The sequence below is a fragment of the Cervus elaphus genome, chromosome 29 (genome assembly GCF_910594005.1).
Source record: "Cervus elaphus chromosome 29, mCerEla1.1, whole genome shotgun sequence".
NCBI lineage: Eukaryota > Metazoa > Chordata > Mammalia > Artiodactyla > Cervidae > Cervus > Cervus elaphus.
In genome coordinates this window covers 22,746,972-22,759,539 of record NC_057843.1, presented here as the reverse complement: position 1 = coordinate 22,759,539, position 12,568 = coordinate 22,746,972, and the positions used below count along the sequence as shown (strand labels likewise).

At 42.4% G+C, this 12,568-nt stretch overlaps 1 protein-coding gene and 1 pseudogene across 1 annotated transcript; both read right to left on the bottom strand.

Moving 5' to 3' along the window:
• Window positions 1-353: 353 nt before the first annotated feature.
• Window positions 354-938, bottom strand: LOC122686063 (annotated as a pseudogene).
• Window positions 939-11,225: 10,287 nt separating this feature from the next.
• LOC122686062 (interferon tau) lies at window positions 11,226-12,521 on the bottom strand. Its single transcript, XM_043891158.1, has one exon. It carries the CDS (start codon window positions 12,235-12,237, stop codon window positions 11,650-11,652), a length of 588 nt encoding a protein of 195 aa, XP_043747093.1. The 5' UTR covers window positions 12,238-12,521; the 3' UTR covers window positions 11,226-11,649.
• Between the last annotated feature and the right edge of the window lie 47 nt (window positions 12,522-12,568).

Below are 12,568 nucleotides of genomic sequence, written 5' to 3'. Positions count from 1 at the left end.
AATTGAATAAATAGAACAAAGTGCAAATTTAATAACATGAAATGGTAAGCATGTTTTAGAAATTTTAATATGTACAGATGAAATGTAATTTTATTAATAATTTCTGAATATTATAAATATGATAGATGCAAGAAGGAAACATAAATAAATAATACATAACTTCAGGGCAGGCTCACTTATGGACTGATGCCCCTGCAGATGAATGATTTTATATCTACTTCCTTATTACTACTGACAAAATATTGGCTGAAGTACATCAATAAATTTGATGGCTAAAGCAGAAATGAGTCTAATGAAATGAACACAGGTGAGTGTACAAGGGTGATGTGGCATCTTAGGCACTGAGAGTCATCTCAAGGTGAGTTCAGATCTCCACCCATCTTTCTTAACCTTTATTGCAAGCTGGTTGGATGAAGAGAGGGCTCTCATCATCTCCACTCTATTTCCGAGGCGCAGTCGCTGTATTCCTTCTCTTGCAGGTAGACATGGATGCCCTGGAAGTACCTCTTCACGGCCAGTGTGGGGCCCGTCCTTCCCAGGGCAGAGTCTTCCTCTCCCATCACCTGCCCCAGGCAGGCATCCAGGTCGTCCAGCTGCTGATGGAGTCCAGTGCGGAGCTGCTCCAGGAGGGTGGTGTCCCAGGCAGCAGAGGAGCACTCTGTGTGGAAGAGGTTGAAGCTCTGCTGGAGCATCTCGTGGAGCACAGAGATGGCCTGGGCCTCCTGCAGCTGGCCGCCCTCCACCATCTCCTAGGGGAAAGCAATGTCTTTTCTGTCCTGCAGACAGAAGCGAGGGGACAGCCTCCTCATTTGGCCCAGGAGCCTGAAGTTCTTCCTGCCAACCAGCATGTGGTTCTGAGACAGGTCACAGCCCAGGGATCCTCCAGGGCCGTAGCTGACTAGCACCAGGGCCATCAGTAGAGAGAGCACGAAGGCCATGGGGAAGATGAGGCTGCTGCTAAGCTGGCGGAGATGGTGTCTGGTGGAACCTTGAGGTAGGTTCTCTGATGCCATGCTTTCTAAGCCAGGCTTTTAAACAAGGAAGACAGTACTCACTGTCTGAAAATTTCTCTCCCACTTCCACTTTGTGTTTTCATACAGAGATAATCTACTTGACCTAGAAAATGTAATCAATCTGTACTTTTAATTTTTACAATAGAATTTTAATTTTCCCAATAAACTTTGGATTTGTCAATCCAAATGGATATCACATGAGAAACTAATTAAAGGCTGAAGTTATATAGGCATGTAAAACTTATAGACATTTACATACTTATGTACATATTTTAAGATATATATGAACATTCCTTTTCTTTGTGTCAGGACCAAAATTTTTCCCTGATTCTGAACTACATTTTTTCTCTTTACCTTATACATAGGAAGTCAGTGTCCCTCAGGCCCTACAGGTTTCTTTCTTTCTTTCTTTATTTTCTGTTTTAATCAGAGCAGAGGCTTGTAAGTATTAGTGCATGAGCTACTCAGGTGTTTCTGTTCTTTTGAGGACATTCATTCAGGTTCCTGAGGTTACATTTCACTGGGACCGCAGGTCATGAGGAATGGAGTGTTTCCTGTCATATCAGTAAACCAGGATGACACAGTCATCAGAGTTTCCACCCTCCAGGGTACTCAAGAAGGAGATATATACCTGTGGTCTAAGAGCTGTCAGATTCTAGCCACTCCCTAAGGTGAGCCCAAGGGAACTCAGGATATGAAAAAATGCAAGATGCATGGCCCCAAGATAGCTGAGATGCATGAAAGGAATGATCTGAGTGAACCCAGTCTGCGTCTGCCTCTACCTAGACATAGAAAAGTGCTAAATTCCTTATCTTGAGATAGCTGGTTTTCTTTAATTCATAAAATTACTTTTGATGTTCAGACTACGTGCCCTTTCTAGCAAACTTCTATATAACTTGACTACTCCCCTCATCTCCTTGGAGCAGTTCTCTCAGGGTGACTCTCCTGAATTCCCATCAAATAAAACATAACTCAACTTTTAGGTTGTTGCGACTGTTTCTTTAAGCTGACACTCAGGAATAATATATATTATGAAAATATATTATGAGATATATATTATATATATATCTAATATATTATGAGAATAATATATCACTGTTTCTTTCCACCAATTTTTTTTTAGTGGTAGATCTATATTCATCTACAGGTTGTACCAATATCCCCACCAGGAATCCTGATTCTTTTCTGGTGCATGTAGGTGTGAAGACTCTAATTCCAACATAATTATGTTTCCAGCACCACCTCACTCACAAGATAGTTATCACCTCTAGTGGCACTTTTCCTCAGAAATTAGGGAGTGTCCTCAACCCCTAAATTGAGTTTGAGCCCCTCAAACTCTCTGGGGCTCACTTGTGAGGGCAGGCTTACCCCATCCTGAGAACTTCAGAATTCTACTGTGGAGGGGCTTGTCTCTTTCGTTTGCAAAACCATTCATCTTCCAGAATCCCCACCCTCTCCCTGGAGTGTTTCTGTGAAGGACCAGAGTTCTAAGTGATGACCTCCTGTTCTCCTCACCTGTGGCCCCAGGTCTCAAGGGTCAGCAGCCCTCAGATGCTGACAGGTAAAGTGTGGAGAGCTAAGTAGGTGGAGGCATTATCCAACTGCAATTGTTACACCTTTGGTAGATAATTTTTATTTTTCCACTACAGCTTTTGTCACTCAACTCTTTTACTTAAAGTGTTGAACATTTATTTTGCTCAGAATTTCTGAGTTGGCCGTAGGGAATTCCGTGATGGTGTTATGTATTAGTAAAAGCTATGTCACAGAAGTCGGTGACCCTCAGTTGTTCATTCAGTCTACATCCTTCTGTTGGGCTGACCTGTCGCTCCATTTCTGTCTCCCACTCAGAATGCAGAGCAGTGAGGCCCAAGCTCTGTCAGGGAGAAAGAGCCTCGTCTCTTTACTTACCCATGATGTTTTCTTTTAAATATAAATAACAACAACAAAGAAAACTTAGGAACTTATTTTTTCATAGTGAAATACCGACTGAAGTTTGTCTCTCTCCCCTTGCTTTACTTTCCGTTTCATTTTAGGGTAAATACAAAAGGAAGTAAAAGAATGGCAGAGGGGCTTCACCTTATTTTCTTTCATTTCCAAGACTTCGGGTTTTTTGTTTTTCATTTCAGCTTTCCTGGAAAGCAAATCTTCACAGTTGTTTGTGGACAAAAATAAAACAAATGTAATTTTGAACATCATAAAAATGAAAAAAGAGAAGTGTCTTTTCTCCTGACAAAATGGCAAAGTGGAAGTTATTCTAAAAAAGTGCACTCAAACAATGGAAGGAATTATAATATTTGATATACCTTAAACAGTCACAAAGACAGCCATGTATGCATGTTAAGTCGCTTCAGGCGTGTCCAACTCTCAGCGATCCTAAGGACACGCTCCTTTACCCGCATGATTCTCCAGGCAAGAATGCTGGAGTGGGTTGCCATTTCCTCCTCCAAAGGATCTTCCCAACCCAGGATGGAGCCCTGGTCTCTTATGTCTCCTTCCATTGGCAGGCAGGTTCTTTACCACTAATGCCACGCTAGAAGCCCCCACAAAGACAGCCAGATGACTCAAAAAATTGTCCATGTTGTCTAGTCCCCAGAATAGGCCCCACAGTGATGAAGAAAGAAGAAAAGGAACAAAACTTATTTAACATACGAATTAGACAGCCCTCTCATCTGTCAGTTGGAGAGAAGCAATCTAAAGATGAAGACTGTAACCTAAGGCAGAGATTTGATAGATCTAGGTTAAATTGAAGCCCTTCCCCACTCTCTGAGCAAACACACACACACACACACACACACGCACATACACATCCTGGTTAATTCCTGAATTACAACTGGCTACTTTAATAGATCTGAATTCTACCCAAATAGACACACCCCAGGCTATTGGTTGGCAACAGTTGTGTTCTCTGAAATCCCTTTATGTGTGGCTGTGTTCTGTGTTACTACTGAGTCAAGGTGGAAAGGATGCAAGTGCAGTTATTATTCAAAGGGAATAATAAGTCTAAAGCAAAGCTTTAAATAGGGAAGACAGTACTCATTGTCAGAAATTTTCTCTCTCACATCCATTTTGTGTTTTCATTTAGACATTTTCTATTTGACCCAGAAAATGTAATCAACCTATACTTATAGTTTTAACAATGAGTGCTTTGTTTTCCCAATAAATTTTGGATTTGTCACTCTAAATGGACATCAAATTAATGAGAAACTAATTAAAGGCTGATTTAATGCAAGGATATAAAGACTTATAGACATGTACATACTTATGTACACATTTTAATATACATATAAAGATTCCTTTTCTTTGTGTCAGGAACAAAATTTTTCCTTGACTCTGAACTGCATTTTTTCTCTCCTTACCTTATACATAGGAGGTCAGAGTCCCTCAGGCCCTATAGGTTTCCATGTTTTGTTTTCTGTTTTAATCAGAGCAGAGGCTTGTAATTATTAGTGCATGAGCTAATCAGTTGTTTCTGCTCTTTTGAGAACATTCATTCAAGTTCCTGAGGTTACATTTCACTGGGACCGCAGGTCATGAGGAATGGAGTATTTGGTACCATATCAGTAAACCAGGATAACACAGTCATCAGAGTTTCCAGCCCTCCAGGCTGCTCAGGAAGGAAGAATATAGCCCTGGTCTGACAGCTATCAGATTGCAGCCACTCCCTAAGGTGAGCCCAAGGGAATTCAGGATGTGAAAAAATGCAAGGCACATGGCCCCAGGATAGCTGAGATGCTTGGAAAGAATGATTTCAGTGAGCCCATACTCTTGCATCTTCCCATACATAGCAAAGTGCTAAATTCCTTAACTTGAGATATCTGGTTTTCTCTACTTCACAAAAATCCTTTGAGGTTCAGACTACCTGCCCGTACTTGCAAACTTCTATATAACCTGGCTCCTCCCCCAACCTCCTTGGAGCACTTCTCTCAGGGTGACTTGAAATACTATCTCCTGAATTCCCACCAAATAAAACATAGCTCTCAACTTTTAGGTTGTGACTTTTTTCTTGAAGTCCACAGTCAGGAATGATATATTAGACATTACCGTTTCTTTCCACCGTTTTTTCACAGTAGATCTATAGTCCTCTACAGGCTGTGCCAATACCCCCACCAGGAATCCAGGATCTTTCTGGTGCACTTAAGTTTGAAGATTCTAAACCAAGATAATTAATTGTATTTCCAACATTGCCTCACTCACAAGGTAGTTTTCACCTCTAATAGCACTTTTCCTCTGGAATGACAGTGTCCTCAGCCCAAACTCTCTGGTATTCACTTGTGAGGGCAGGCTTAGTACATCCTGAGGACTTCAGAATTCTACTTGGGGGGGGGGGGTGTCTCTTTGTTTGCAAAATCATTGATCTTCTAGGATCCCCACCCTTTCCCTGGAGTCTTTCTGTGAAGGACCTGAGTTCTCAGTGATGACCTCCTCTTCTAACCTGTGTCCCCAGGTATTAAGGGTCAGCAACCCTAAGATGCTGAGAGCTAAAGTCTGTTTTTGTATGTAGGCAGAGGCATTATCCATTTGCAACTGTTACAACTTTAGTAGTAACTTTTATTTTGCCACTACTGCTTTTAATGTTCAAATCTTTTACTTAATCTGTTGAGCAAGTTTGTTTTGCTCAGAATTTCTGAGTTGGCTATAGGAAATTCAGTGGTGCTGTTATGTATTATTAGAAGCTTATATCACAGAAATCAGTGACCTTTAGTTGTTCATGCAGTACATCCTTCTTTTGGGCTGACTTGTCTATCCATCTCTTTCCCGAGCTCAGAATGCAGAGCCATAAGGCCAGGCTGTGTCAGAGAGAAATAGCCTTGTTTCTTTACTTATGTATGGTGTTTCATTTTAAATTTAAATAACAATAAAAGATTTAGGAACTTATATTTTACATAGTCATTTGCTGGTCGAAGTTTGTCTCTATCCTCCTGGATTATGTTCCATTTCATCGTAGGGTTAATACAAAGGGAAATAAAAGAATGGAAGAGGGGTTTCACCTCATTTCTTTAATTTTCAAGACCTGAGATATTTTGCTTCTCATTTCAACTTTCCCAGAAAAACGATAGTTGTTTGTGGGCAAAAATAAAACCTGTATATCTGAACATCATGAAAGTGAAGAAGGGTAAGTGACTTTTCTGCTGACAAAATGGCAAAGTGTAAGTTAAATATAAAAAGAGTTCTGTCAAACGGTGGAAAAATCATAATATTTGAAGGATGTTAAACAGTCACAAAGACAGGCATGAGTGCGTGCTAAGTCGCTTCTGTCACGTCTGACTCTTTGGGACACAATGGACAGGCTCTCCTGTCCATGGGATTCTCCCTGCAATAACACTGGAGTGGGTTGCCATTTCCTCCTCCAGGGGAATCTTCCCAACCCAGGGATCAAACCCAGGTCTCTTACATCTCCTGCAGTGGCAGGTGGGTTCTTTAGCCCCAGTGCTGCCTGGGAAGCCCCCACAAAGACAGCCAGATATGTCCAAAAATTATCCACGTAGTCTTGCCCCCAAAAATGTCCCCAAAGTGTTGACGGAAGAAAGAAAAAAACCCAAAACTTACTTAACATACAGAAGAAGGAAATGACAACCCAGTCCAGTATTCTTGCCTGGAGAATTCCATGGACTGAGGAACCTGATGGGTAGAGTACAGTTCAGTCAGTAGCTCAGTTGTGTCTGACTTTGCGACCCCATGGACCGCAGCACACCAGACCTCCCTCTCCATCACCAACTTCTGGAGTTTACTCAAACTCCTGTCCATTGAGTCAGTGAATCCATCCAGCCATCTCATCCTCGGTTGTCCCCTTCTCCTCATGCTTTCAATCTTGCCCAGCTTTAGGGTCTTTTCCAAGGAGTCAGGTCTTTGCATCAGGTGGTCAAAGTATTGGAGTTTCAGCTTCAACATCAGTCTTTCCAATGAATATTCAGGACTGATTTCTTTTAGGATGAACTGATTGGATCTCCTTGCAGTCCAAGGGACTCTCAAGAGTCTTCTTTAACACCACAGTTCAAAGCATCATTCTTCGGCGCTCAGCTTTCTTCATATTCCAACTCTCACATCCATACGTGACCACTGGAAAAATCATACCTTGACTAGATAGAACTTTGTTGGCAAAGTAATGCCTCTGCTTTTTAATATGCTCTCTAGGTTGGTCGTAAGTGACAAATGTGGTCCACTGAAGAGGGGAATGGCAAACCACTTCAGTATTCTTGCCTTGAGAACCCCATGAACAGTATGAAAAGGGTACAGTCCACGGAGTTGCAAACGAGTCATACTCAACTGAGAAACTAACATGTATTTAACCTACAAATTAGAGATCTCTGAGAGTGTCAGTTTCTAGGCAGATTGATAAGAAGTCTAGGATCCCCAAGGTCTAGAGAAGGGTCTGGCACTCTCCAAGAGGATGTAGGGTTCTGGAGTTCTCAAGGAGGAGAAAAGAACAAACTTTTTTCCTACATTGCTTTGTCTTAGTCAATAGAACAATGTTTCTTGTTCGAGGACATGTTTTTCCTTAACAAGAAGCTGCTGACTTATCTTAACATGTACATTATTGTAGTGGGTTGAGTAAGATCTTTCTATTCTTAGTTCTAATCCCATTATCTTAAAATGTATATTGTAGAAGTGGGTCTAGTAAGATCTGTAAATCATAAGACATTCTTTTGATTTATTGTAATAACCAATTTAAAAAGTATATAGCTCCCTTTAAGGCTAGCAAATGGGGCACTCTCCGTCCCCCTTCTGATGTCTATATCAGAAGATTTCTCTGTCCCTTTTTATACTTTAATAAAACTCTGCTATACAAAAGCTCTGAGTGATCAAGCCTGGTCCCTGGTTCCGAAGCTAAATCATCTTCTTCCGAGATCACAAATCCAACATTATTAATCAAAAACCATCAGTCCTCTCATCCATTCATTGGAGAGAAGCAATCTAAAGATGAAGTCTGTAATGTGAAGCAGAGATTTGAGAGATCTAATCTATATTGAAGCCCTTCCCTGCTACTTAATCAGTATAGATAGACAGACAGACACACACATACTTTCTCTCTCTCTCTCTCTCTTCCTGGTTAACTTCCTCAATTGCAGTATCCCATTACCTTACCAGTTCTCAATTCTACCCAAGTAGGTACACCCCAGATTATTGGTTGGCAACAATTGTATTCTCTGAAATCCCCTTATTTGTGTCTGTGTTCTCTCTTACTACTGAGTCAAAGAGGAAGGGATGCAACACACTTATTATTCAAAGGGACATTGAGAATTTTCTCCTGAAGTCAAGCAACGAACAACGTACTCTTCAGGAAAAAGTTAATGCACCTTCAAACAGGAGCTATTTCCTCTGATTCCCTTTGCTTTTCCTTATCCAGAATGCCATGGTCAAGGCTCCAAGGGTGTTAAAGTATGTAAAGCAAGTGATAAATCTGTAACCTTGGCCAGAGAGCAGCCTGGAAGCGAGAAACACATCCTGACCGTTCTCTCTACACAGCTACCTTAGCCCAAGACATGTCCTGCCTGAAGCTGAGAGGATTTTCCCTCTCTGAAATACAAAAGCTAAGGAGGTAGGCTTTTTCAAGTTATTGGTGTCAGTTCTTTCCAGGAAAGATCCTCCTTGAGCTCTGAAGAAAATGCTAATTGAAGAAGACAGACTTCTGCCTAGAAGAGCAAGAAGCCTGTTCTAGACTTGATCAATGTCCTAGTCCATCGTGGCCAGTAGGTGGCACACTTCCTCTGTAATTATTTTAATAGCCTCCAGAGGAAAAGGGATCCTGCTTTCTAGTTCATTCTGGCCAAGGCTGTTGTTAATAGTATTATAACAAGGACATTCTCTCATTCCCAAAAGTATTCATCACAAGAAAAACGATAACCTCTTACATAAGAGTTTCTGAAAAGCCTAGAACTTTGACTCAATCATTTAACTGGTGGCTTTGCACTCTTAGAGCTTCCCTTGTGGCTCAGACAGTAAAGAATCTGCCTCCAAAGTGGGAGACCCAGGTTTGATCCCTGGGTGGGGAAGATCCCCTGGAGAAGGAAATGGCAATCCACTCCAGTGTTCTGCCTGGAGAATCCCATAGACAAAGGAGCCTGGTGAGCTATGGTTCATGGGTGGCAAAGAGTTGGCACGACTGAGTAACTACACTTTTCACTCACCACAAAGAAACAGAAAAGAGTTGTATGAATGGCTGGAGCAGGGGAAGGAGGAGTGAATCTGGAAAGCATACTGGGAATCGCTACATTGTGAGGAAGTACAGGCATACTTTGTTTTATCCCATTTCATAGATAATTGGATTTCTTACAAATTGAAGTTCTGCGAGGACCCCGTGTCAAACAAGTCTATCAATGCCATTTTCAATAGCCCTTGCACACTCCGTGTCTTTGTGCCACACTGCAGTAATTCTCAGGATAGGTTGAACTTTCACCGGCAAAAAAATTGGAAGGTCCAGATGATCACTGGTGATTTTTAACAATAAAGTATTTTTTAAATTAAGGTATATAAGTATGGTCAGGCCACTCAGGATGTCTGTTCTCTTACTCTCTGTACATCCCCTGCCCCACCAGTATGCCCTATACACGACTGGCTTTTCTATGTACTTGTCCGAGGACCCAGATTTAATCTTTTTCTCAAAGGGGTGGTGAGGGGCATGTCCCTCTACCACTTTCCATGATAATTAATGAGCCCCCCTGATCTCACTCTCCCTAGGACTAGCAATCTCCTCCCCCACCCGCCTCTCCCTCCTTCCCGTTCCCCACTTCCCCACCCTCTACTCCCCACCCCTCCATTGCTCTCAGAATGAAGCCTGTCACCATCTATTAACACTTCCCACCACCAGTTCACCACACATGGTGGGGTGTTTCTCCAGGACCTTGCTTCAGACACGTAAGTGCCTCCCATCCATTAAACCATCCATGCCTCTGTTCTTGACGGCAGATTCTCTCTTTGGTCTCGAAGCTGGGCAAACATAGGTCTTGTAAGCCTGCAGGGTACAACCCAACAATTGGTGGCAGCCAGGAGGTGGCAGAAACTCCTGTGAGTGCCAAGATATAGGAGGGGGAATGGAAAGTTTTTGGGGGCATCCACTAGCATGTGGGGCCCAAAAGTTGCTGGGTGATCCTGAGGTGGCTATCCGCTAACCCAAGGGGCACAAAAGTTGCTGGCTGTAATCCCAAAACTGTAGGGTATTCCTGAAGTGGCCATCCGCTACTATACAGTGCCCAAGAATTTCAGGGGGAATCCCATAAGCAACAGGGAAATCTCTGGGTGGCTGTCCACTAACTAGTACATGGGGCCTTTGGGTGGCTGTCCTTGATGAATGGGGGCTGCCCAGAGATCTGGAGAACAATGGCTTCTGTTGCTCTGCTACTGTATCCAAGTGAGGATTTTGTATTTGGTTAAGCCAGCTTGCTGGAAGGAATTGGTATTTCTCTTGTGCCTTTGCCATGTAAGTGATCCACCTGGTTCTCTGGAACTTTAATGGTCTCTGATCTCTAAGAGTAAGGAGAAAAAAGTGCTTTTAGGTAAATTCTACGGAAATCATCATGTTTAGGTAATGTTTATCTAAAATAGTCTCCCCAGATTTTGGTAACTTGAAACTAAGTTAAGAGAATTCATTGACTTTCTGTGCTGTGTGATTAGTAATGTTGCACTCTTTGGGACCCAGTGGGCTGCAGCCCTCCAGCCTCCTCTGTCCATGGGATTCTTTAGACAACAATACTGGAGTGGGTTGCCTAACCCTCCTCCTGGGATCTTCCCAACCCAGGTCTCCTGCATTGCAGGCAGTTTCTTTACCAACTGAACCACCAGGGAAGCCCAAGAATACTGCAGTGGGTACGTAGCCTATCCCTTCTCCAGGTGATCTTCCTGACCCAGGAATTGAACAGGGGTCTTCAGCTCTGCAGGAGCATTCTTTACCAGCTGAGCTACCAGGGAAGCCCTACAGGTAGCTTAGAAAGGATATATAATATTATTTGTCTTTCCAGCATCATTTGGACCTAAAGCTTCCTGTGTGAGGACATTCTTTTCCTTTACTTCTCTTTGCAGTCTTTGGTATAATTGAAATAAAATAATACTATTTTTATGTCCTCTTCTCTGTAAGACTGAGAGTTTCCATGCAGTAGGAACTACATTTGCTTTATTCACTTGTATTCCTTGGTGACAATTACACAGTCTGTTACGTAGGTACTCAATATATATGTATAATATGAATGGAACGAATGAATAAATAAATGTAAACACCCATTCTATAATAAAGTTTTAAAATGGGGGTGTGGATTTTCATTTTTGAGTAGAGAAACTCATTTTCTTTGACTTAATAAATAAAACAAAGTACAAATTTATTAACATGAAATTGTAAACATGTTTTAGAAATTTTAATATGATGTACAGATGACATGTAACTTTACAAATTTCCTAATATTTTACGTATGTTAGATGCAAGAAGGAATAAATAAACCAACAACAGATAACATCAGGGCAGGCATCACTTAAGGACTCATGCCCCTACAGCTGAATACTTTTATATCTACTTGCTTATTCCTGCTGACAAAGTATCGGCTAAAGTAATTCAATACATTTGGTGGCTAAAGCAGAAATCAGAGTCTTCTGAAATGAACACAGGTGAGTGTATGAGGGTGATGTGGCATCTTAGTCGGTGAGAGTCATCTCAAGGTGAGTTCAGATTTCCACCCATCTTTCTTAACCTTTTTTGCAACCTGGATATTGAAGAGAGAGCTCTCATCATCTCCACTTGGACGATTTCCCAGGCGCAGTCGCTATATTCCTTCTCTTGCAGGTAGACGTGGATTCCCTGGAAGTACTTCTTCACGGTCAGAGTGGGGCCCATCCTTCTCAGGTCAGAGTCTTCCTTTCCCATCACCTGCCCCAGGCAGGCATCCAGGTCGTCCAGCTGCTGATGGAGTCCAGTGCGGAGCTGCTCCAGGAGGGTGGTGTCCCAGGCAGCAGAGGAGCGCTCTGTGTGGAAGAGGTTGAAGCATTGCTGGAGCATCTCGTGGAGCACAGAGATGGCCTGGTCCTTCTGAAGCTGGCCGCCCTCCACCATCTCCTGGGGAAGACCGAAGTCTTTTCTGTCCTGCAGACAGAAGCGAGGGGAGAGTCTCGTCATTTGGCCCAGGAGCTTGAGGTTCTGCCTGCCAAGCAGCACATGGTTCTGAGACAGGTCACAGCCCAGGGACCCTCCCGGGCTGTAGCTGACCAGCACCAGGGCCATCAGTAGAGAGAGCACGAAGGCCATGGGGAAGATGAGGCTGCTGCTGGTCTGGCGGAGACGGCGTCTGGTGGGACCTTCAGGTACGGGGTCTGATGACAATCATTCTAAGCTAGGCTTTTAAATAGGGAAGTTGGTACTCGTCCGAAAATTTCTCTCCCACTTCCTCTTTGTGGTTTTATTTAGATATTTTTTATTTGACCTGAAGTATGTAGTTGATCTAAACTCTTAATTTTTACAGTAGAAGTTTAATTTTCCCAATAAAATTTGGATTTGTCAATGTAAATGTGTATCAGTTAAATGAGAAACTATATAAAGGCTGAAGTTATGTAAGTATGTAAAGACTTATAGATGTGTA